The sequence below is a fragment of the Petromyzon marinus genome, chromosome 60 (genome assembly GCF_048934315.1).
Source record: "Petromyzon marinus isolate PM22_M1 ecotype Great Lakes invasive population chromosome 60, UKy_Petmar_22M1.pri1.0, whole genome shotgun sequence".
NCBI classification, from domain to species: Eukaryota; Metazoa; Chordata; class Hyperoartia; order Petromyzontiformes; family Petromyzontidae; genus Petromyzon; species Petromyzon marinus.
In genome coordinates this window covers 329732-356761 of record NC_133726.1, presented here as the reverse complement: position 1 = coordinate 356761, position 27030 = coordinate 329732, and the positions used below count along the sequence as shown (strand labels likewise).

Below are 27030 nucleotides of genomic sequence, written 5' to 3'. Positions count from 1 at the left end.
GTGATTGAGGAGTGATGGGCAGTAATGTAGGAGTGATGGGGAGTGATGTAGGAGTGATGGGGAGTGATGTGGGAGTGATGGGGAGTGATGGGGACTGATGTAGGATTGATGGGGAGTGATGTAGGAGTGATGGGGAGTGATGTAGGAGTGATGGGGAGTGATGGGGAGTGATGTAGAAGTGATGGGGAGTGATGTAGAAGTGATGAGGAGTGATGGAGAGTGATGTAGGGGTGATGGGGAGTGATGTAGGGGTGATGGGGAGTGATGTAGGAGTGATGGGGAGTGATGTAGGAGTGATGGGGAGTGATGTAGGAGTTATGGGGAGTGATGTAGCAGTGATGGCGAGTGATGGGGAGTGATGTAGGGGTGATGGGAGTGATGTAGGGGTGATGGGGAGTGATGTAGGAGTGATGGGGGGTGATGTAGGAGTTATGGGGAATGATGGGGAGTGATGGGGAGTGATGTAGGAGTGATGGGGAGTGCTGTAGGAGTGATGGGGCGTGATGTAGGAGTGATGGGGAGTGATGTAGGAGTGATGGGGAGTGATGTGGGAGTGATGGGGAGTGATGTATGAGTTATGGGGAGTTATGGGGCGTGATGGGGAGTGATGTAGGAGTGATGGGGAGTGATGTAGGAGTGATGGGGAGTGATGTAGGAGTGATGGGGAGTGATTGAGGAGTGATGGGGAGTGATGGGGAGTGATGTAAAAGTGATGGGGAGTGATGGGGAGTGATGTAGGGGTGATGGGGAGTGAAGTAGGAGTGATGGGGAGTGATGTAGGAGTGATGTAGGGGTGATGGGGAGTGATGTAGAGTGATGGGGAGTGATGTAGAGTGATGTAGGAGTGATGTAGAGTGATGTAGAATGATGGGGAGTGATGTGGAGTGATGGGGAGTGGTGAGAGGGAGTGATGGGGAGTGGTGAGAGGGAGTGATGTAGAGTGATGTAGGAGTGATGGGGAGTGGTGAGAGGGAGTGATGTAGGGTGATGTAGAGTGATGTAGAGTGATGTAGGAGTGATGTAGAGTGATGTAGGAGTGATGTAGGGTGATCGGGAGTGGTGTGAGGGAGTGATGGGGAGTGGTGAGAGGGAGTGATGTAGAGTGATGTAGAGTGATGTAGGAGTGATGTGGAGTGATGGGGAGTGATGTAGGAGTGATGGGGAGTGGTGAGAGGGAGTGATGTAGAGTGATGTAGAGTGATGGGGGTGATGGGGAGTGGTGAGAGGGAGTGATGTAGGAGTGATGGGGAGTGGTGAGAGGGAGTGATGTAGGGGTGATGTAGAGTGATGTAGAGTGATGTGGAGTGATGGGGAGTGGTGAGAGTGAGTGATGTAGGAGTGATGGGGAGTGGTGAGAGGGAGTGATGTAGGGGTGATGTAGAGTGATGTAGAGTGATGTGGAGTGATGGGGAGTGGTGAGAGGGAGTGATGTGGAGTGATGGGGAGTGGTGAGAGGGAGTGATGTAGGAGTGGTGATGGGGGGTGATGGGGAGTGGTGAGAGGGAGTGATGTGGAGTGATGGGGAGTGATGGGGAGTGGTGAGAGGGAGTGGTGAGAGGGAGTGATGTAGGAGTGATGTTGGAGTGATGGGGAGTGGTGAGAGGGAGTGATGTAGAGTGATGTAGAGTGATGTACGAGTGATGTGGAGTGATGGGGAGTGGTGAGAGGGAGTGATGTAGGAGTGGTGAGAGGGAGTGGGGAGTGGTGAGAGGGAGTGATGGGGAGTGGTGAGAGGGAGTGATGGGGAGTGATGAGAGGGAGTGATGTAGGAGTGGTGAGAGGGAGTGATGGGGAGTGATGAGAGGGAGTGATGGGGAGTGATGAGAGGGAGTGATGTAGGAGTGGTGAGAGGGAGTGATGGGGAGTGGTGAGAGGGAGTGATGGGGAGTGGTGAGAGGGAGTGATGGGGAGTGGTGAGAGGGAGTGATGTGGAGTGATGGGGAGTGATGAGAGGGAGTGATGGGGAGTGGTGAGAGGGAGTGATGTAGGAGTGATGGGGAGTGATGGGGAGTGATGTAGAGTGGTGAGAGGGAGTGAGAGGGAGTGATGTAGGAGTGATGTAGGAGTGATGGAGGAGTGATGGGGAGTGGTGAGAGGGAGTGATGTAGGAGTGGTGAGAGGGAGTGATGTAGGAGTGATGGGGAGTGGTGAGAGGGAGTGATGTAGGAGTGATGTAGGAGTGATGGGGAGTGGTGAGAGGGAGTGATGTAGGAGTGATGTAGGAGTGATGTAGGAGTGATGTAGGAGTGGTGAGTGGGAGTGATGTGGGAGTGGTGAGAGGGAGTGGTGAGAGGGAGTGAGAGGGAGTGATGTAGGAGTGATGTAGGAGTGATGGGGAGTGGTGAGAGGGAGTGATGTAGGAGTGATGGGGAGTGGTGAGAGGGAGTGATGTAGGAGTGGTGAGAGGGAGTGGTGAGAGGGAGTGATGTAGGAGTGATGTAGGAGTGGTGAGAGGGAGTGATGTAGGAGTGATGTAGGGTGATGTAGAGTGGTGAGAGGGAGTGATGTAGGAGTGATGTAGAGTGGTGAGAGGGAGTGATGTAGGAGTGATGTGGAGTGATGGGGAGTGGTGAGAGGGAGTGATGTAGGGGTGATGGGGAGTGGTGAGAGGGAGTGGTGAGAGGGAGTGATGTAGGAGTGGTGAGAGGGAGTGATGTAGGAGTGATGGGGAGTGGTGAGAGGGAGTGGTGAGAGGGAGTGATGTAGGAGTGGTGAGAGGGAGTGATGGGGAGTGGTGAGAGGGAGACTCCGCTCGAGTTTCGCTCTGACTCTTCGAGTCGCTTCCGAGACCAGCACTCGCGCTCACTGTACGACTCACTGTACACACTGTATATAGACTACTCGCACTGTACACGCATACTCGTCCACTGTTTACAAAAACACACGTGTACACACTACACGTGTACACACTACACGTGTACACACTACACGTGTACACACTACACGTGTACACACTACACGTGTACATACAACACGTGTACACACATTCTATACACACTACACTTCACGTGTACACAGCACGTGTACACACATAATATACACAACACGTGCACACACAGCACGTGCACACAACACGTGTACACACATTCTTTCCACACTACACTACACGTGTAAACACATTCTATACACACAACACGTGTACACACAACACATGTACACTACACGTGTACACACATTCTATACACACTACACGTGTACACACATTCTATACACACATTCTATACACACACGTGTACACACAACACATGTACACTACACGTGTACACACATTCTATACACACATTCTATACACACAACACATGTACACACTACACGTGTAAACACATTCTATACACACATTCTATACACAACACGTGTACACACTACACGTGTACACACATTCTATACACACATTCTATACACACAACACATGTACACACTACACGTGTACACACATTCTATACACACATTCTATACACACAACACGTGTACACACAACACATGTACACACTACACGTGTACACAGATTCTATACACTACACGCCAAAGATCCCCCCTATAACCACCTATGAAGGCTGGCACGGCACACGAGGGGGTGGGTGGCCAGCACCACGCCCGGCCGCCTTTGTCTCCCCAGTGGTAACGCTTACACACCGCAGTCTACATTCTGTACACTAAAATTTCACACAGACACAAAGAATGACAGACACGTAATCACAGACACACACAGACACACATAATCACACGCCCACACACAAAGACAATTACATAGACACACAGACTCACACGCACACCATAATCACAGGCAATGCAGAGACACGCTTAATCGCACTCAAGCACACTCACACACAGCACATGCACACACACACACAGCACACACACACACAGCACACACACACACAGCACACACACACACAGCACACCCAGCACACACACACTCACAGCACATGCACACACACTCACACAGCACGCACACAGCACTCACACAGCACATACACAGCACCCTCATACACAGCACACACACACAGCACACACTCACACCCAGCACACTCACACAGCACTCACCCACATCACACACAGTACACACCCAGCACACTCACACAGCACACACTCACACACAGCACACACTCACACAGCACACACTCACACCCAGCACACTCACACAGCACTCACCCACATCACACACAGTACACACCCAGCACACTCACACAGCACACACTCACACACAGCACACACTCACACAGCACACACTCACACCCAGAACACTCACACAGCACTCACCCACATCACACACAGTACACACCCAGCACACTCACACAGCACACACTCACACACAGCACACACTCACACAGCACACACTCACACCCAGCACACTCACACAGCACTCACCCACATCACACACAGTACACACCCAGCACACTCACACAGCACACACTCACACACAGCACACACTCACACAGCACACACTCACACCCAGCACACTCACACAGCACTCACCCACATCACACACAGTACACACCCAGCACACTCACACAGCACACACTCACACACAGCACACACTCACACAGCACACACTCACACCCAGCACACTCACACAGCACTCACCCACATCACACACAGTACACACCCAGCACACTCACACAGCACACACTCACACACAGCACACACTCACACAGCACACACTCACACCCAGAACACTCACACAGCACTCACCCACATCACACACAGTACACACCCAGCACACTCACACAGCACACACTCACACACAGCACACACTCACACAGCACACACTCACACCCAGCACACTCACACAGCACTCACCCACATCACACACAGTACACACCCAGCACACTCACACAGCACACACTCACACACAGCACACACTCACACAGCACACACTCACACCCAGCACACTCACACAGCACTCACCCACATCACACACAGTACACACCCAGCACACTCACACAGCACTCACTCACACACAGCACACACTCACCCCCAGCACACTCACACAGCACTCACACACTCAGCACACACACACCCAGCACATATACACACTCACACAGCACACACAGCACATATACACACTCACACCCAGCACACACACACTCACACCCAGCACATATACACACTCACACCCAACACACACCCAGCACACACAGAGCACTCACACTCAGCACATACAGACACTCACACACACACTCACACCCAGCACACACACACCCAGCACACACACACTCACACCCAGCACACACACCCAGCACACACAGCACACACACACTCACACCCAGCACATATACACACTCACACCCAACACACACCCAGCACACACAGAGCACTCACACCCAGCACACACACCCAGCACACACACACTCACACGCAGCACACACACTCACACGCAGCACACGCACTCTCACGCTGAAACTCACACTCACGCAGCACACACACACTCACACACACACTCACACACATACGCACACACACACTCACACACTCACGCAGTCAAAACAAAGGTCCCCGTGTACTCGCACAAACGCCCACACAACAAAGACCCCCCGTGTAGCCTCCACAGACTGTAGGGGCAAGTGCTGTTAGCGAGCAGCAGCAGCAGCAGCACCTAAAGAAGGCCGGCGACGGCACACGAGGGGGTGGGTGGCCAGCACCACGCCCGGCCGCCTTTGTCTCCCCAGTGCTAACGACTCTACCGCTCCCCAGACGCTCGAACACAAAGACACGGTGTGCTGTGGCCGGCCGTCATACACGTGGCAAGTCACAAACAGCAACTTGACCACCCTCCCCCCTCCCACATACACACACACGCGTACACACGTACACATTCACACACGCGTACACGCGTACACACGCGTACACACACGCGCGTACAGACACACGCGTACACACACGCGCGTACCCACACACACGTACACATGCACACACGCGAAGATCCCCCGTATATCCTGACCAGACTGTTGGGGCAAGTGCTGTTAGCGAGCACCTATGAAGGCCGGCACGGCACACGAGGGGGTGGGTGGCCAGCCCCACGCCCGGCCGCCTTTGTCTCCCCAGTGGCGATGTTAACACACATCGCACCAGGTACTAATTTGAGGCTGAGTCGACCTAGGGGAGGCCCTGGACCGGTTCAGATAATCGTCACTGGTGTTGGCCGTGAGCGCTTACACGACCGCTCCCCATCGCACGCCCACTCACGGAAATAAACACGCGCTCCACGTGCGAATCGAGCCTCGGTGAGATGCGGTCCCACGTGGTGTCGCCCAGAGACCTCGGTGGGGGGGATGGGGGTAAAGCAGGGGGTGTGTGGGAGGGTGTTCGATGTGAGGTGTGTTTGTGGAGGTGTGTGTGTGTGTGTGTCGGAGTGGTAGTGCAGAACCCAGCGACCAACACCAGTGACGATCATCTGAACCGATCATGGGCCTCCCCTAGGTCGACTCAGCCTTAAATGAGTACCTGGTGCAATATGAACATCGCCACTGGGGAGACAAAGGCGGGCGGGCGTGGTGTTGGCCACCCACCCCCTCGTGTACCGTTCCGGCCTTCATAGACGCTCGCTAACAGCACTTGTCCTAACAGTCTGTTAAAGGCTTTGAGGGATCTTTGTCATTGTGGAGGTGAGTGTATGTGAGCAGGTGTGTGTAATTATCAGTCGACCCGTGGCACCTGGGTCTGCCCCGTGACCACCTGCCAGCGGGCGTTCGACACTTCACGTGGCCTCAGGGTGCACATAGCCTGGCACAAGCGTCGTGGTGACGTCACCGCCACTTAGTGGCGAATGGCGGTTGTTGTTGTTGTAATATTATTTAACATAATCTTCGACCATGTAGTTCCAGAAGCCTTCCAATGGCTGTACCAGTAGAATTTCGATCTGATAAAGATGGGAGGCTGATTGGTGCCCAGGTGCGATAAAGGGATGGCTCCCGACTGAGCAACCCTGTGATTGATCTACACTGTGATTGGTCAACCCTGTGATTGATCTACACTGTGATTGGTTAACCCTGTGATTGGTCTACACTGATCTAGGTGGTTGCTGCTCACTCTGAGGAGTTGGAGGTTCTGCTGCTGAACCTGGAGCATGCCAATAAGGGGTGAGGCTTTACCATTATACCCACCAAAAACTAAGTACTTGCCTCGGCATTTTATATCATCCAACTCGCCACCCCCTCAATTCCCCATGAGTGGTGTGATAATTGTGGAGAGTGAAGAGGTCTCACTCCGAATCAGTCTATTGGTATTGCCTTTTTGTCAGCTGCATAGCACTGTATGGAAGCTACCTGGTCTGTCACACGAAGCTCCGGGTCTTCTTGGCCACAGTCATGCCCTCCCTTCTCATTATTTGCAAAACGTGGACCACTCGAATGGAACATCTGCGCCAGTTTGAAACATTCAGGCTGGCTTGCTTACGATCTATCCTCGGTTTGAGGCTGGATTGTGCGAGGAGCTCAGATCCTTGAAAGATCTGGACATATTCCCATCAGTGAGTTCCTCTGGAGAGTAAGACTACGTTGGCTGGGCCATGTAGCCCGCATGCCCAGCCACTGCATACCCAAGCAGCTTCTGTTTGGCCGGATAGACGGGGCTAGTATGGGCTGGAGAAGAGATGGACTGATGTGGTACAGGAGGATGTGGAGCTGAGTGGACATTCCGAAGACTGGTTCTAGCAGTTGGAGGCAGTCACCCTCCTACAACCGCGGAGGGCAGAGGAGCGACGCTCATAACAAGCGGAGCGCTGGACGGATAAAACGCAAGTTGTCAGAGTAGGGGGGCACAGGTGGTGCATCTGCCAGTCATCTCAGTCAACCCATGGTACCTGCTGGGTCTGTTCCGGGATCTGTTGTCAGCGACCTTCGACACCTCACGTGGCCTCAAAGTGCACCTGGTCTGGCACAAGCGCCGTGGTCACCTCACCGCCACTTAGTGGCGAACGGCAGCTGGAGTTCCATTCCCGTTCACGGCTAACACCAGTGATGATTATCAGAACCGGTTCTGGGCTTCTCCTTGGTCGCCTCAGCGACCAAGGAGACAAAGGCATCAGACGGAGCGTGATGCTGCCCCATCGCCCCACCGCCGTGTACCTTGCTGACTTTCATAGGTGCTCACGAACAGCTCTTGCCCCAACAGTCTGTTGCAGCTTATACAGGGGACCTTCGTCTTTGTTTTTGTTTGTGTCGACACCCCACCGCCAATCGGGATAGAATGGTCGGGGAGGTCCCCCCCCCCTGCCCCCCCCCAGTCCTGGGGTCCCCGCCTCGGGAAGGGCGCGGCAGTGTTCACGGCTCAGGCAGCCGCTCTTCTGGGGTCTCCACCCTCTGGCTCCTCTTTCTCGGGGTCCCCTTTCCCTCCGGAGTGGAGCGGGAGGAGAGGTGGGGGGGGGGTGATTCCACCCCCCCACCCCTCCCCGCCTGGCCCCCTCCTGTTTCCTCCCTCACCACTCCCATCTCTCACTCCTCTCCCCCTCTGCCCTTGTCGCCCCAGCAGCCACCCCCTGGTCATGTTGCTGCCACGCGTGGACTTTGACCCCCACTGGTCTGATTCCGTCTCCCTGTGGAAAGCGGGGGGCACGAGGGTATACAAAGGGGATACAAAGGGGACCTTGGGGGCCCTGGACATCGCTACTGATATGGGGGGGGAGGGAGGTGGCGAGGTTGAACCCTGTTTGGGGTCAGGGGTTACGCTTGTTTCATCTCTCCTCATCCCCTGTACTGACCTCTAACCCCTGGCCCTGGTTGCGTAATCCACCATCCGTGGTTTTGTTTTTCCTGTTGAACTCAGCTCGAAGATAATGGAGACCCCATCCAGTTGACCCTCGTCAGTCGGACAGCGACTGCTATTCGCGACCTCTGGTTCATGACCCCTGGCTCATGACCCCTGGCTCATGACCACTGTTCATGACCCCTGTTCATGACCCCTGTTAAACCCAGGATAGATCGTAGGCAGGCCACTCTGAATATTTCAATGCAGCGCAGATTGTCCATTAGAGGCGTCCATCCAGCAGCGGATCGACCATGGCTGACGACGATGACGAATAATGTATCCACGTGTGTGTGCCCGGGAAGGGCTTGCAGAGTCCTGCTCATGCTCGTGAGACCGGCGTGCTGTCCCGTGTCACCGCCGCTCCGTTGTTGTTGTCGACTCTCCGCATCCATGCCCATGGCTCCGAGAGGCCCGGCCTCTTGGCCGGGCCTCGACATCAATTCCAATCGATCCCCTTCCGCTCTTTATCCGGCCACCGGGAACACTCGAGGGATATTTTAGTCTGGCTCCCTGCTGTGCGCGCGTGCGCTGCGTGTTTTCAGTGCCGCGACCGCGTGTTATTCGGCGTGGTGTCCGACGTTTCATTCTGGAAGGCTTCTCCAGAAACTGAATTGTGGTGTCTTCATTTTTCACCGGCGACCGGGTTTTTGCGATGACGCAATTGTATTTTAAACACCGTTGCCGCACACAGGGCAGAACACGCCATATGGCCAACAACAAATGGCGCTATTGAAGGTGTAGTGTATAAAACGTGAGATGTTTCTTGACTTGAGCGAGGTTATTGTCGTGGAAAAAGATCATGGTGTTGACGATGGTGGTGGTGATGATGGAAGGAGGGAAATTCCAGGGGGGAGTAGTGCGAGGGAAGAGAATTGAGGTGACCTGCAGTGCGGTGAGAGGGTGAGTGCGTTAAATGAGCGGGAGTGTAAGTGGACTGATTAGTGAGTGGGTTAGTGAGTGGGTGAGTGAAAATGTGAGTGGGTGAGTTGAATGGGTGTGTACGTGGCTTGGTGCGTAAATGGGTGAGTGGGTTAGTCAATGTGCCAGTGAGTGGGTGGGTGGGCGAGTTTGTGAGTGAGCGAGTTCTTATCACATTTCTTACAATGCTGCTCGTTGCTGGCCGCTTTACGTTTTCAGCTTTTGCTCGACAAGTCTTAATATATAAATAAACCCACGCAGATTACGTGTTCACGGACCTACTTGCTGTACCGCCATCTCAACGCGCAGGCTTCCTCCGCATAGCTGAGCAGCCAGCAGCGTTTCCTGGCGGCGGAGCGCGGCCGGCGTCTGGCAGGGGGGGGGGGTTGGGGGGCTGCGGGGGGGTCCCCTTCCTGGTCCCTTTGTTCACTCGGTGCCGATAAACACAGCGCAGTCACCCTCCTGCAGAGCGTGGTGGAGTGGAGCTCTCAGTGGGTGGGCGCGTGGTGCGTGGCGCTCTCAGTGGGTAGTGCACGTGGTGCGTGGAGCTTTTTGTGAGTGGGGCACGTGGTGCATGGAGATTTAAGTGGGTGGAGCGTGGTGGAGTGGAGCTCTCAGTGGGTAGTGCACGTGGTGCTTGGAGCTCTCAGTGGGTAGTGCACGTGGTGCGTGGAGCTTTAAGTGGGTGGGGCACGTGGTGCGTGGAGTTCTACATAGGTGGAACACGTGGTGGGTGAAGCTATTTGGGTGGAGCACATGGTGGGTGGAGTTCTCCATAGGTGGGACACGTGGTGGTGGGACGAGTGGTTAGACCCAAACTCCGCAGATGACTCAACTATGATCACTCGTGTGACTGTGGACATCCAGAATAGACCGGGCAATGTATAACGACGCAATACCCCGATCCACAAATATGGAGGCATCAAAGTGATACACTCCGCTGCTCTTGACGCGGTTATTTTGGCTTAACCACCTGCACGTGAAATTGTAGCTGTTGCTCTGTATCAACATCGGCTGTAGCTGAGTGGACAGGACACGGGGAGGCTGATTATCTGTGTGTGGAGGAGCTGTAGCTGAGTGGACAGGACACGGGGAGGCTGAGTCTCTGTGTGTGGAGGAGCTGTAGCTGAGTGGACAGGACACGGGGAGGCTGAGTCTCTGTGTGTGGAGGAGCTGTAGCCGAGTGGGCAGGACACGGGGAGGCTGAGTCTCTGTGTGTGGAGGAGCTGTAGCTGGGTGGACAGGACACGGGGAGGCTGAGTCTCTGTGTGTGGAGGAGCTGTAGCTGAGTGGACAGGACACGGGGAGGCTGAGTCTCTGTGTGTGGAGGAGCTCTCCGGAGTCCGTGTCGGTTCCGTGGTCCCCGTGACGCGAAGCCGGCTGCCTGGACGCCGCGATAAACAAAGCTGGGACGCCGAGAGAGCGCGGGGAGAGCGCGGGGAGAGCGTGGGGAGAGCGCGGGGAGAGTTTATCACTCTCACGGGATCTGAGCGGGAGGGGAGAGTCGCACCCCTGCCCCCACCTCCCCCATTTCCCAAACTCACCACCCAGCCCCCGCCTGAATGAGTTTAATGAGACACGGGGGTCTGTGTGGGGGACACGGGGGTCTGTGTGGGGGACACGGGGGTCTGTGTGGGGGACACGGGGGTCTGTGTGGGAGACACGGGGGTCTGTGTGGGGGACACGGGGTCTGTGTGGGGGACACGGGTGCGTGTGGGGGACACGGGGGTCTGTGTGTGGGTCTGTGTGGGGGGCATGGGGGTCTGTGTGGGTGTGTGTGGGGGACACGGGGGTCTGTGTGGGGGACACGGGTGCGTGTGGGGGACACGGGTGCGTGTGGGTGTGTGTGGGGGTGTGTTCGTGGGTGTATGTGGGGGGTGACTCACAGGCTGAATGAGTCAAGGCGACTCGTGACTCTGGCACGCGCGCGTTGCTTGTCAACACGCGTGTCCACGCCACATGTACATCACTTCACGTGCGTTGTCACTCACAACAACAACAGCAGCCGCCATTCGCCACCAACTGCCGATGACGCCCCCACGGCGCTTGTGCCAGACTAGGTGCACGCTGAGGCTATCACTTGAACCGTTTCTGACAAGTCAGGGGCCAGACCCAGGTGCTATGGGTTGACTGAGAAGCACCACCCGTGAGCAACGCTCCTCGTTGTTGTTGGAGGGTGGCTGCCTCAGACTGCCCAGGGGCGTCCTTCACGAGCCTCTTCTGTAGAGGCCGCCGATCTTGACACCGCTGGTGCCGGTCATCGGCAAGTCCACTCAGCTCCACGTCCTCCTGTACCACATCACTCCATCTCCTCTCTATCCCGTGCCTCCTGTACCACATCACTCCATCTCTTCTCTAGCCCGTGCCTCCTGTACCACATCACTCCATCTCCTCTCTAGCCCGTGCCTCCTGTACCACATCACGCCATCTCCTCTCTAGCCCGTGCCTCCTGTACCACATCACTCCATCTCTTCTCTAGCCCGTGCCTCCTGTACCACATCACTCCATCTCTTCTCTAGCCACGTGCCTCCTGTACCACGTCACTCCATCTCTTCTCTAGCCCGTGCCTCCTGTACCACGTCACTCCATCTCCTCTCTAGCCCGTGCCTCCTGTACCACGTCACTCCATCTCTTCTCTAGCCACGTGCCTCCTGTACCACGTCACTCCATCTCCTCTCTAGCCCGTGCGTCCTGTACCACATCACTCCATCTCCTCTCTAGCCCGTGCCTCCTGTACCACATCACTCCATCTCTTCTCTAGCCCGTGCCTCCTGTACCACATCAGCTCAATCTCTTCTCTAGCCACGTGCCTCCTGTACCACGTTACTCCATCTCCTCTCTAGCCCGTGCCTCCTGTACCACATCACTCCATCTCCTCTCTAGCCCGTGCCTCCTGTACCACATCACTCCATCTCCTCTCCAGCCCGTCCCTCCTGTACCACATCAGCTCCATCTCCTCTCTAGCCCGTGCCTCCTGAACCACATCAGCTCCATCTCCTCTCTAGCCCGTGCCGTGCTCGTTTAGCCCCCTCGATCCGGCCAAACAGAAGCTGCCTGGTCATGCGGTGGTGGCTGGACGTACACAACACACCGCAACATTCAATACACACGCACGTGTACACAGCTCCACTACTACACGTGCACGTGCCATACACGGCAAACATTACGTAATCACACAGACAAAGATACCCCGTGCAGCCTTGAACAGGCTGTTGGGCAAAGATGCGCCCGGCCGCCTTTGTCTCCCACGCGCTGATGTTTATACACCGCAGCAGGGACTGAAGGACCGGCTCTGATATTTGTCACAAATGTGTGTCCGTTCACGGCAATCGCACTCGGGTTGCCAGGTGCAGTAGCGAAGTGCACGAACCACTGTCCCACCGCTCCCAACACAGTGAACACAACGCCACAGCGTGCAACACGCCGACACGTGAACACACCGACACGTGAACACACCGACACGTGCACACACCGACACGTGAACACACCGACACGTGAACACACCGACATGTGAACACAGCGACACGTGCACACAACGACACGTGAACACACTGACACGTGAACACACCGACACGTGCATCACACAACGACACGTGAACACAACGACACGTGCACACACCGACACGTGAACACACCGACACGTGAACACACCGACACGTGAACACAACGACACGTGAACACACCGACACGTGAACACACCGACACGTGAACACACCGACACGTGAACACACCGACACGTGCATCACACAACGACACGTGAACACAACGACACGTGAACACACCGACACGTGAACACACCGACACGTGCATCACACAACGACACGTGAACACAACGACACGTGAACACACCGACACGTGAACACACTGACGGCTCCCCGTGTGGAACCTTCTTCACAAGCTGTCGGGGGCAAGTGCTGTTCGCAGGCACCGCGCCTGTCCGCCTTTGTCTTCTTACCGCTCTTCCGGGCGCTGCTCATTTGAGGCCGAGTCGACCTAGGAGCCCGCCGCACGTGCCTCGCCCTCGTGACCCCCAATTAAGGCCATAAATACCCCTATAAATACCCCGTCCCCATGGCAACCCGGCCCGAATCATCCGCATTGAGCCGATCTCGCACCCCTGTGACGTCACCGTCCCCCCCCCTGCCCCCGTCCTTGACCTCAAGAGGAGGACGCAGAGCGAAGTCCCCTTGACCCTGCGTCATCCTTGACCCTGCGTCATCCTTGACCCTGCGTCATCCCCTCGTGACGTCCCTGACGGTACCCCAGTGGTACCCCTGGGTCCCCTGGGTTCACACCGTGGTGTCCTCTAGGGAGCCCCGTGTGGTACCCCCCCGTGTCACCCCCCGTGTCACCCCCCGTGTCACCCCCCGTGTTACCCCTGTGTCACCCCCTGTGTCACCCCCTGTGTTACCCCCCTGTGTCACCCCCCCCCCTGTGTCACCCCCCTGTTTCACCCCCTGTGTTACCCCCTGTGTCACCCCCCCCCCGTGTCACCCCCCTGTGTCACCCCCTGTGTCACCCCCCGTGTCACCCCCCCACCCGTCTCACCCCCCTGTGTCACCCCCCGTGTCACCCCCCTGTGTCACCCCCTGTGTTACCCCTTGTGTCACCCCCCCCCTGTGTCACCCCCCTGTGTCACCCCCTGTATCACCCCCTGTGTCACCCCTGTGTCACCCCCCCGTGTCACCCCCTGTGTCACCCCTGTGTCACCCCCCCGTGTCACCCCCCTGTGTCACCCCCTGTGTCACCCCTGTGTCACCCCCCGTGTCACCCCCGTGTCACCCCCCGTGTCACCCCCTGTGTTACCCCCCCCCGTGTCACCCCTGTGTCACCCCCCCCGCCCCCCCCCCCCCGGTGTGTTCCCTCTCGGCGCGCCGTGTTTTGGCGGCGTAGGGCGGAGGAGTCAGCTTGTTGTGGCGGCGTGGGCGGAGCAGGAAACACAAAGGCGGCTGCGGCAGACGAAGAGGGAGGCTCAGGGGTTGAGCCAGACAGACTTATCGTGTCGGAAGGGCAGGGCTGCCCGGGGGCTGCCCGGGGGCTGCCCGGGGGCTGCCCGGGGGCTGCCCGGGGGCTGCCCGGGGGCTGCCCGGGGGCTGCCCCGGGGGCTGCCCCGGGTGTTTGCCGAGGTGTTTGCCGAGGTGTTTCGCGACGGACACTGATGGGGAGGTCTTCATCCAGCAGTGGATGACGGGGAAGGTGGCGTGTACATGGCACGGTGTGTGTATACCACGTGTGTGTGACGCACACGGTACAGTGCATTTACCACGTGGGTGGTGTGTACATTGTACAGTGTGTACCACGTGGGTTGGTGCGCATGTACCACTGACACGTGACCCTGTGCCAAGCATAGCAGCCGGATCTCCCACACACATACCACGTGCCCCTGTCGAGAGCACGCCTCTGCCAGTTCCTCCTTGCCACTCTCTCCGTGCCACTCTCTCCGTACCACTCTCTCTCTGTACCACTCTCTCTGTACCACTCTCTCTCTGTACCACTCTCTCTGTACCACTCTCTCTCTCTGTACCACTCTCTCTGTACCACTCTCTCCGTCCCACTCTCTCTCTGTACCACTCTCTCTCTCTGTACCACTCTCTCTCTCTGTACCACTCTCTCTCTGTACCACTCTCTCTGTTCCACTCTCTCCGTGTCACTCTGCCACTCTCTCTCTGTACCACTCTCTCTGTACCACTCTCTCTCTGTACCACTCTCTCTCTGTACCACTCTCTCTGTACCACTCTCTCTCTGTACCACTCTCTCTCTGTACCACTCTCTCTCTGTACCACTCTCTCTCTGTACCACTCTCTCTGTTCCACTCTCTCTCTGTACCACTCTCTCTCTCTGTACCACTCTCTCTGTACCACTCTCTCTCTGTACCACTCTCTCTCTGTACCACTCTCTCTGTACCACTCTCTCTGTACCACTCTCTCCGTGTCACTCTGCCACTCTCTCTCTGTACCACTCTCTCTCTGTACCACTCTCTCTCTGTACCACTCTCTCTGTACCACTCTCTCTGTTCCACTCTCTCTGTGCCACTCTCTCTGTACCACTCTCTCTGTACCACTCTCTCTGTACCACTCTCTCTGTGCCACTCTCTCTGTACCACTCTCTCTGTACCACTCTCTCTGTTCCACTCTCTCAGTACCACTCTCTCCGTACCACTCTCTCCGTACCACTCTCTCTGTACCACTCTCTCTGTTCCACTCTCTCCGTACCATTCTCTCTGTACCACTCTCTCTGTACCACTCTCTCCGTGCCACTCTCTCAGTACCACTCTCTGTGTACCACTCTCTCTCTGTACCATTCTCTGTCTGTACCACTCTCTCTGTGCCACTCTCTCTGTGCCACTCTCTCTGTGCCACTCTCTCTCTGTACCACTCTCTCCGTGCAACTCTCTCTGTACCCCTCTCTCCGTACCATTCTCTCTGTACCACTCTCTCTGTACCACTCTCTCCGTGCCACTCTCTCAGTACCACTCTCTCTGTACCACTCTCTCTCTGTACCATTCTCTGTCTGTACCACTCTCTCCGTACCATTCTCTCTGTACCACTCTCTCCGTGCAACTCTCTCAGTACCACTCTCTCAGTACCACTCTCTCTGTACCACTCTCTCTGTGCCACTCTCTCTGTACCACTCTCTCTCTGTGCCACTCTCTCCTACGGATTTATTAACATACCTTGTTTTAGGATGGAGAACCAAAGGGGTGCAAGGCTGCGGTGAATCGCTGCTCTCGATCACGACTCTATGGCGAAGCGTCTCCCAGTGTCCCCCGCACGTCAAGCGGACTAACGCGTCTCCCCGGCCCCTTCTCCCCCTCCGCAGAACTCGATCCGACACAACCTATCTCTGCACAGCAAGTTCATCCGCGTGCAGAACGAGGGCACCGGCAAAAGCTCTTGGTGGGTCCTCAACCCCGACGGCGGCAAGGGCGGCAAGTCCCCTCGGCGCCGCGCCGTCTCCATGGAGACCAACGGCAGCAAGCTGGCGCGCAGCCGCGCCCGCGCCGTCGCCAAGAAGAAAGCGGCGCTGGGGGGCCCCGCCGCCGCCGCCGCCGCCGCCGCGGGGAATTGCGGGGGGCCGTCCGCGGGGCCGCCGGGGGAGCCGGGCGCCCGCAGCCCCGGCGGCTGGGGGGGCGGCCCGTCCGGCGCGCTGGGCCCCGACGACTTCGACGCGTGGTCCGACTTCCGGTCGCGCGCCGGCTCCGCGGCCAGCGCCGGCTCGCTGGGCGGCGGCGGCGGGGGCCGCCTGTCGCCCATCCCGGCGAGCCAGGAGCCGGAGGAGCTGCGCGAGGAGGGGGGGCCCGGGGGCGCGGGGCCCCCCTCCTTCGTGCCGACGCTCGACTCGATGAGCTTGCACGAGCGCCTGCAGCGGCGCTTCGACGACGAGCTGAGCGAGGAGCTCATGGACGAGCTGCTCGAGAGCCTCAGCGTGGATCTGCCGCCCTCCGACCACGGCGCCGGCGCCTCGACCGACGGCGGCGGCTCGCCGCGCCTCCTCGCGGACGCGCGCGTGGCGCCGCCGACGCGCGACCTCGCGGCGGCGTCGCTGGACGCGATGATGCAGCACCGGCAGCAGCAGCAGCAGCAGCGCCGGCAGGCCGCGGCCGCGACGCCGGCCGGCGCAATGGCGTCGCCGCAGCCGGGCTACGCGCAGCGGCAGCTCCACGCGGGGCCGGCGCGGTTCCTCGCCGCGCACCACCGCCTCGGCCCCGCGCCGACCGCGGGGCCGCTCGCGCAGATCGCGATGTCCGCGCCGGCTCCACACGGCTGCGTGTACGCGCCCTCGCCGCCGGGCTCGCAGCCGCCGCCGGCGCCGCCGGCGCGGCCTCACGTTATGACGGCGCAGCCCGACGCGGCGCTCTCCGCTCACTCCTTTGGCCTGATGCAGCGCAGCGCCAGCTACACCTTCGGCTTCGACAGCGCCGCCTTCCTCCCCGCAGACCCCTCGTGGTGCGGCGGTGGCGGCCCCGGTTCTCTGCAACAGCAGCAGCAGCAGCAGCACCACGCGCTGTTCACGCAGTCCCCGCCTGCGGACGCCGGCGCTCTCGACGGCCGGCGCTTGCAGGCCCTGAGCGCGACCCGCCCGTGCCCGGGACCCGGCTACAGCCCGGCCTGCGCCAGGCAGGACCACCACAGTTGCAAGCAGCTGGCGCTGCCTCCGTACCACGGCCCGCACGACCACCACCGGCACCACCAACAGCAGCACCACCATATGACGGCGCTCACACGGGGCCCTGTGTTCGGCAAGCCACCGTTCCAGCTGCCGGGCGGCGGTGGCGGCGGCGTCGATTTCTCCAACCCGACGCACACCATCCGCTACCGGCCCGCCTTCCCTTCCGCGTTCCCGGAGGCCACAGGCCCGCAAGGCCCCGCCACGCGGCCGCCCCAGCGCGGCCGCTTGCCGTGCGGCCCGGCCGACCGGGGCCTCTCCGCGGGCCTCCTGCCGCAGCTGGGGGAGCAGCCTTGCGGCGGGGCCCAGCCCAGGCTGCCCAGCGACCTGGACCCGGACATGTTCGGCGGAGGCCTCGAGTGCGACCTCGACTCGATGATCCGGCACGAGCTCACGGAGGGCGGCGGCCTCCTGGACGTCGATCTGGACACGTACGTGCAGGCCGCGGCCAGCGCGAGCCGCGGGGTGGCCGGCGGGGCCCACAGATGGGTACCCGGGTGAAGGGGGAGGGAGGGGATGGGGGGTGGGCGACCAGGAGGGGAGCAGCGGAGCCGATGAGACGTGGTGAGTTGCGGTGGGGGGGTGCCTGGCCGTACCTTGGGAGCAGTCGTGCATTCGCAGCGGTTGCGTGGTGTCCGATCGGAGTTGCGCGTTCAACTAGGAGCCATACCTAGGATAGAGAGGGCCCTTCCCCATAAACGTCTGGCTTCCCTGGGTCTGCTGGACGGCACACGACGGCCTGAGGCTCGGCGAACGGCCTCGCGGGACCTTTAGCGTCCTCCCGTGAGCGAAGCGGGTGGCGCGTGGGAGCATGCTCCCGTCAATACGCCCGCGGTGTTAACCGCAGGCGGGGCCGTCGAGGTATCGCGAACCTTGGCGACGAGGTTTCTGCGAAGGCGCTGCTGTTGGTGCCACGTCGCCACCCTGGCGCTGTTCCCAACGGGCGTCTCGCGCCGGTCGCCAGCCGTGCCGCGGTTTCAACCCCCCACCACCCACTCCATTTGAGTGGCATTCCCACGTTGTTTGTTGTCGTTGTTTACCTGTTGTAGTGAGTTGTTTACCTGTTGTAGTGAGTTGTTTACCTGTTGTAAGCAATTTACTTCGGCCCTGTTTACCACTGCAGCGCTGCTGATGCACCACCGGCAGCTGCTGCTGCTGCCAGTAGCTCGGGTCATGCCGCGTGCGGAGGGGTCACCAACCGAGTTGTCAGTCTTAGCTCACAGCCTTTCGACGCGAAAACAGCGGGGAGCCAATCACAACTCTCCGAGGCGTCGTTGCGTAATCTGCTACGGGCCGGGGTGTTCGCTTAGCGGTGGACGTGACACAAACTCCTTCAGTAAACCGCTTAACCCCCTCTCGGCAAGTGGACTCTCCCTTTCCCGCTGCGTGATGGTTCAATGTTCCTGTGCCTCAGTTGCTGGAGTTGTTTGGGTTTCCCTCTCAGTTTCTTGCATTTCTCAGTTTCTTGGATTTGCCTATCTGTTTCTTCGGTTGGAATCTCAGTTTCTTGGGTTTCCCTATCGGTTTCTTCGGTTTCTGTCTCGTTTTCTTAGGTTTCCATCTTAGTTCATTGGGGTTTCCCTCTCAGTTTATAGGGGATCCCTCTCAGTATCTCGGGGATTCCGCCTCAGTTTCTTGGGTTTTCCCCGAAGGCTTTTCACTCGGGGTGTAGCTGATCTGATCCCGTTGAGGCCCGGCATGTAATGCATTCCTCGACTCCAGCGCTAGGACCGGAGCGTTGTGAAACGCGTGCCAATGCAGCGGGCCCCTCTGTAATGACCGCTAAAGGCAGCCCCATTGAGGGCAGAGGTCGCAGTGGCAAACAGAGGGCCCATTGTTCAGTCTGGGCCGAGCGAAGGACGGGGGTGGACGGACGATGCCACTCTCTCTGTACCACTCTCTCTGTGCCACTCTCTCTGTACCACTCTCTCTGTACCACTCTCTCTGTACCACTCGATCTGTGCCACTCTCTCTGTACCACTCTCTCTGTACCACTCTCTCTGTGCCACTCTCTCTGTGCCAATCTCTCCGTGCCACTCTCTCCGTACCACTCACTCCGTGCCACTCTCTCTGTACCACTCTCTCTCTGTATCACTCTCTCCGTGCCACTCCCTCTGTGCCAATCTCTCCGTGCCACTCTCTCTGTTCCACTCTCTCCGTGCCACTTTTTTCGTGCCACTCTCTCTGTACCACTCTCTCCGTGCCATTCTCTCCGTGCCAGTTCCTCCGTACCACTCTCTCTGTGCCACTCTCTCTGTGCCAATCTCTCCGTGCTCCTCTCTCCGTGCCACTCTGTGCATGATGCTGATTGCGACCTCTGCTTCTTCCTCTTTTCAGGAGACGGTGCAGCTGGGAGGCCGGGGACTGCTGGGGGGAGGACGCGGGGGGCAGCAGGGTGTGGCCCACGGGGGGCGAAGTGGGAGGGAGGGGGGGCGAAAGAGTGGGTGGGAGGGACGACGACGACACGCTGGATGTGAACCCTCCACGTTCCTTTAAACTCAAATAAACTCCGACGCTTCAAAGCGCCGCGTGAATGTCAGCGCGGAGCAAAGCGCCGCGAAGGAGGAGGGGGCCGCGTGGCACGAGTCGAGCCGCAGCGTGACGGGGGCAGCTGCGGTCACGGTGGGCGGGACAGCTGCCTTCTAAGGGGTGGAGGGGGGGGGGCGATGAAGGAACAGCCGCGTGCCCCGCCGGGACCCACGGGGTGGACGGCGCGCGGAACGGAACCTGGAGCACCTAGAGACGACCTCCCACCAACCCCCTCCCACCAATCTCCTCCCACCAATCCCCTCCCCCCCTTTCCAGGAGCGAAGGGGACAGCACGCAAACTGCACAGATAGGTCAACGGCACGGAAAACCTTGCTGCTGTACTGCATTTCCGTGCGCTCCCACCGTTCACGATCATCTCCGGCCGAATCTACCAACCCTACCTCCAGACCCACTGGGTTACAGTCACGGTCGTCCACTCACCGTTTCCAGGCCGAGGCCGTGTCCGATCGTATTAAGCGCCTCAAAGGGGTTTCCCTGGCAAATGCCCTCTTAGATGGGGGGCGGGTGGTGGCGGGGGGGGGGCGCTCTAGAGCGCGGTGGGCGACACTGTGGGCGACACTGCTGGTGGCACAGTGACGTTGGTGACGCTGTGGGCGACGCAGCAACGCCATGTCCTCGCCACGTACCGACTGAGACGTCACGCGCAACGACCGTGTCAGTAATCCCGCCCCTGGCCCTGCTTGGCCCCAAACCAGATTTGGACGTGCTTTGTGAGGCCAACGGCGTGTTATCATCACGGTTTAGTTCCGGTTCGGCTCAGCCGGACCGTTGGAGCGCCGTGCCAGCTCGGCCCGGCATTGGGAGTGACACTCAGTGACCAGCAACCTCCTCCCGCATCACGGAGTTGGCGACACCTCTCGAGTCCCCCACAGGCGCTGAAACACGTGGGGGTGTGTGGGAGTGTGTGTGGGGGTGTGTGTGTGTGTGGGTGTGTGTGGGTGTAGGTATGTGTGTGGGTGTGTGTGTAGGTGTGTGTGTAGGTGTGTGTGGGCTGGGTCATGTAGCCCGCATGCCCAGCCACCGCATGTTGAAACAGCTTTTGTTCGGCCGGATCGAGGGGGCTAAACGGGCGCGGCACGGGCTAGAGAAGAGATGGAGTGATGTGGTACAGGAGGACGTGGAGCTGAGTGGACTTGCCGATGACTGGTACCAGCGGTGTCAAGATCGGCCTCTGTGGAGGAGGCTCGTGAAGGACGCTACTGGGCAGTTGGAGGCAGTCGCCCTCCAACAACAACGGAGGGCGAAGGAGCGATGCTCACAACAACGAGCGGAGCGCCGGGTGGCTAAAGCACAGCAGGTTGGCACAGTAGGGGGCACAGGTAGTGCATCAGCCAGTCATCTCAGTCATCTTAGTCAGTCGACCCGTGGCACTTGGGTCTGCCCCGTGACCTCCTGCCAGCAGGCGTTCGACACTTCACGTTGCCTCAAGGTGCACATGGCCTGGCACAAGCGTCGTGGTGATGTCACCGCCACTTAGTGGCGAATGGCGGTTGTTATGTGTGGGTGTGTGTGGGGGTGTGTGTGGGTGTGTGTGTGTGTGGGTGTGTGCAGCCCATGGGCTTGTAATTACCAAAACGCTGTTCCGGCATCGGCGCATCCACACAACATCATGGATGCATGCCGGGTCCAAGCAAGAACATCTGCTGGACTACATAGTGACGGACCAGCGGATGCGAGCCCATGTCTTTGACACCAGGACCTACCGTGGAGCTGATCTGCCCTCTGACCATTGACTAGTCATTTGTAAGATGCGCCTGCCATTCTTCCACTCCGGTGGTGGGTGTACACCCAGGACCCCATTCCAACCTAAAGTGGCCTGGTCTCAGCTGATGAAAGTTGCAAACGAGAATTTCATCATCGCTTGCGGCTGGGGTTGGCATCGTTCCCCACTCCTCCTGATGTCAAGGGTAAATGGGCGAGGTTTAGGATTGTGACCCATCCAGCTGCAATGGCTGCTTTGGGTACGCGGTCCAGACCTCCCCAGAGACCCTGGCTGACAGAGGAGGTGTTCAGGATAGTTGAGAAAAAGCGACGGGCCCACTGTCATCGGCTACAGAATCCCATGTCAGAGAATGAGGAGGCTTACCGCAGCCTTCGCTCGGAGGTTCGGAGAGCCGTGAGGCGCTGCAAGGATGGGTGGTGGTCGAGGGTTGCTGAGGAGATGGAGTCTGCCTCAGTGGCCCGTGATCACAAATCTCTATTTAACTCCATCAAAAAAGTAACCTGCAGCGCCACACCTATTACCATCATTAGGATAAAAAACGGTGATCCAATCTCTGACCCCCAGGAACAGGTTTGCAGATGTGCTGAGCATTTCTGTGAGGTCCTGGGGGAGGGGAAATCCCTCAGCCAGGAAGACATCGTGGCACAAAGTGGGGATAACCCTGCTGAGGCTGCAGTGCCTCAAATATTGGAAGAAGTCAGTGAGTGGCTGGCTGAGGTGCCATCTGTTGAGGAAGTACTGAAGGCGATCCAGAGTCTGAGACCAGGAAAGGCACCGGGCAGAGATGATCTCCCAAGCGAAATGCTGAGGGAGGGTGGCGCTTGTGCACAGACTGTACTATATGACATCATAACAGTCTGGACCACTGGACGGGTTCCGCAGGATTGGAAGGATGCCCTGGTGGTCCCCTTCTGTAAGAAGGGGGACCGCACAGACTGTAACAACTACAGGGGCATCTCACTCCTCAGTGTGCCGGGAAAGGTCCTGGCAAAGATTATTCAACATCGCCTTGCCAGGCACGCTGAGGAGAGGCTTGCGGAGCCCCAATGCGGTTTCAGGAAAGGGCGGTCTTGCACAGATGCCATATTTTCTGTCCATCTGCTACAGCAGAGGTGTAGGGAATTCCAACAAGACCTACATCTCTGCTTTATTGACCTGGTCAAGGCCTATGATAGCATCAATAGGCCTGGGCTCTGGGTTCTTCGTGCTTTTGGAGTCCCTGACCCTCTGCTCACGATCATTAAGGACCTTCATGATGGTGAGTGGGCCCGGGTAAAACTACCTGGCCGGGAGTCAGAGCCATTCCCTGTACACCTTGGGGTGCGACAAGGATGTCCTCTGGCTCCCACATTATTTAACATGTATTTTGACCACGTAGTTCGTGAAGCCTTCAATAGCTGTACCGGGGGAATCTCCATTTGGTACAGATATAATGGGAGGCTGATTGATGCCCGGGTGCGGTCAAGGGATGGCTCCCTATTGCTCAACCACGTTATGTATCCCGATGATTTGGTAATAGCTGCTCATTCAGAGGAGGAGTTGGAGACGCTGCTGCTGAGACTGGAGCGTGCTACTAAGAGATGGGGCCTTACCGTCAGCCCCACCAAAACTAAGCACCTGCCTGGGTATTTTGTACCATCGGACACTCCACCCCCACAACTCCCAATCGGTGATGGGGCAGTTGTGGAGAGAGTGGAGAGTTTCCCATACCTGGGCAGTGTGCTTATGACCGGCTCCAGTTTAACAGCAGAGGTCTCAATCCGAATCAGTCGAGCGGCAATATCTTTTCATCGGTTGCGTAACGCTGTGTGGAAGCTACCTGGTCTGTCGCTCCGCACTAAGCTTCAGGTCTTCTCGGCCACGGTCATTCCCTCCCTTCTCTACGCTTGCAAAACGTGGACCCCCCTAATGGAACATCTTCGCCGATTAGAAACATTTAGGCTGGCCTGCCTACGATCCATCCTGGGTTTAACCAGGCTGGATTGTGTGAGGAGCTCACAAATCCTTGAAAGATCTGGGCATGGTCCTATCGGTGAGCTCCTCCGGCAGGCAAGGCTGCGTTGGTTGGGTCATGTTGCCCGCATGCCCAGCCACTGCATGCCAAAACAGCTTTTGTTCGGCCGGATCGAGGGGGCTAAACGGGCGCGGCACGGGCTAGAGAAGAGATGGAGTGACGTGGTGCAGGAGGACATGGAGCTGAGTGGACTTGCCGATGACTGGTACCAGCGGTGTCAAGATCGGCCTCTGTGGAGGAGGGTCGTGAAGGACGCTACTGGGCAGTTGGAGGCAGTCGCCCTCCAACAACAACGGAGGGCGGAGGAGCGACGCTCACAACAACGAGCGGAGCGCCGGATGGCTAAAGCACAGCAGGTTCGCACAGTAGGGGGCACAGGTGGTGCATCAGCCAGTCATCTCAGTCAGTCGACCAGTGGCACCTGGGTTTGCCCCGTTTCCTCCTGCCAGCGGGCGTTCGACTCTTCACGTGGCCTCAAGGTGCACATGGCCTGGCACAAGCGTGATGGTGACGTCACCGCCACTTAGTGGCGAATGGCGATTGTTGTTGTTGTGGGTGTGTGTGGGTGTGTGTGTGGATGTGTGTGTGGGTGTGTGGGTGTGTGGGTGTGTCTGTGTGTGGGTGTCTGTGTGTGGGTGTGGGTGTGTGTGGGTGTGTGCTTGTGCGTGGCAGCTGCCGGGAACCCGGGGCGGCTGTCCCAGTGCCAGGCGCGGTGGACCACACGCCGACTACCTAACGGCAATAAACTGTTTTGTAGGCGCTCTGCCTTTTAGATGCAGTGCATAGTCGCGATAGCACGTGTGTTATATATATTTACAGTCTATAGTCTATATATAAATATATTTTAACGAAGTATTTTATTCATGAACTATACAGGTTGGTTGGTTCATATCAAGGTGTTTTTCTAAAGAGATGTACAATTGGAAGTGTTAACGCTTTCATTGTTGTGAAACCCTCCACCACCCAACGGCACGACTGAGCTAAATTACACCGAATGGTGAACGACGTGGCCTGATTATTCCCGTTGCTTCGGCTCTACTCACCTGGTGAGTTAAAGAGCCATGCTCACTCAGCCACTCACCCGGTGAGATAGAGAGACATTGTCACTCAGCCACTCACTCACCCGGTGAGTTAGAGCCATTCTCACTCAGCCACTCACTCACCCGGTGAGTTAAAGAGCCATTCTCACTCAGCCACTCACCAGGTGAGATAGAGAGACATTGTCACTCAGCCACTCACTCACCCGGTGAGTTAGAGACATTCTCACTCAGCCACTCACTCACCAGGTGAGTTAGCCATTCTCAATCAGCCACTCACTCACCAGGTGAGTTAGAGAGCCATTCTCACTCAGCCACTCACCTGGTGAGTTAGCCATTCTCAGTCACTCACCAGGTGAGTTAGAGAGCCATTCGCAATCAGCCACTCACACACCCGGTGAGTTAGAGCCATTCTTGCAGCCAGAAATTGGATAATCGGGACGTGCACCACGTGACAGTATAATTTGTTCAGCTGTGTCAGTTAGTGGAGGGTTTGACGACAAAACATGTGGCCAGCAGAAAATCAGTCCACTCACCCAACCCCGAATTAACTCAGCCACTCTCTCATCCACTCACCCAGCCACTCACCAACTCAGCAACTGACTGTGCTGCTACATGGCGGACTGACTAAGAGCAGCAACGGCCCATCGATAGCCGCAGCGAGGGTTTCCATCTGTCCGGGTTTTCCCGGGATTATCTTCCTGTCGGGTGAAGCAGCTGTGGTCCTGGGGAATCTATCAGTCTTGCCGGAACAGTACTTACACTCTCACGCCTCACTCACTTTGCACAATCACACAACGTCGTCAAAGACCCCCCCCACGCCCCCCGTGTAAGCCTCTGACAGACTGTTGTGGCTTGTAGACCCGCGAGCCACTCAAGGCAACACATTACCAGCGGTGCTCCCCCCGGCCCCCGCTATTGTCAGACGATCGTCTCCTGCTGCCCACCATGGGTCCCGACTTTTTGTATCGTAGAGGTGGCAACCCATGCCCATTGCCCTGTCCCTCCGGACCCTAACCCCCTATGCCTTCAACCCGAGAGGGTCATCACCACACGTGCCACTGCAGACCAAAACCCCGGGCACGGGCTCTGGGCCCGTATCGGCACTCCGCAGTTCCACGGCGACCAGAGTTCGAGGCAATGCCGGCGTGACGCCTCGAGGTTACTAAATCGATCGCTGCTGCTGCTGCTGCTGCCGCCATCCTGCACCTCGGTGCTCCAGAACGAGCCGCCGTGGAGCCGTGCTCGATCCACCGCTGGATGAAGGGCCTCCTCTCACCGAGCACCCAGACCGCCGGGAAGGTCATTTGCGTCGCTCCCATCTCGGCCCGGTGCAAGTCCCGTCGGGAGTTGGGGGCGGGGGGGGGGGCGCGCTCCATTCCGCGCGATCGGTGACGTCGGGTGGGGGAGTCGGTCCTCGTTGTTTGACCCCTGCGTTTTTTAATTTGAGACGAATAAATAAAATCAGTTTTCTGTCCCCCCCCCGCCGCCGCCCCAAGCGTGTGGTCGTTGCCGAGGGTCAATGACGACGTCTCTTCTCATCGGCCCCAGAGTGTTTGCCAGCCTCCCTCGTGCCACACGACCTTGGCCCTCGAGTGCCTCACTTGCTGGCTCTTCGGGGGTGCGGCCCGTAACGCTGGAACCCGGAGGGAACCCCATGCAGAGCAAGGAGGATAACTTACAAACTACTCACAACAACAATAACACCAAACCGCTGTTCGCGTGACGTCAGCTGAAGTGTGGAGCGCTCTACAGCACCCCGGCCGGCCGCCTTTGTCTCCATGGTGGCGTTGCTTACACACCGCACCAGGTACTCATTTGAGGCTGAGTCGACGTAGGGGAGGCCCAGGACCGGTTCAGATATTCGTCACGAATGT

At 58.0% G+C, this 27030-nt stretch overlaps 1 protein-coding gene across 1 annotated transcript in view; it reads left to right on the top strand.

The window, feature by feature from the left end:
* The window catches only part of LOC116955534 (uncharacterized), a 36817-nt gene extending 10177 nt beyond the window's left edge, over positions 1 to 26640 (top strand). Inside the window, exon 2 of the mRNA XM_032976666.2 lies at positions 16483 to 26640. Within this exon, the coding sequence (XP_032832557.1) occupies positions 16483 to 18330 (1848 nt within the window). The 3' untranslated portion in view covers positions 18331 to 26640. The remainder of the gene's footprint in view (positions 1 to 16482) is intronic.
* The last annotated feature ends 390 nt before the right edge of the window (positions 26641 to 27030 follow it).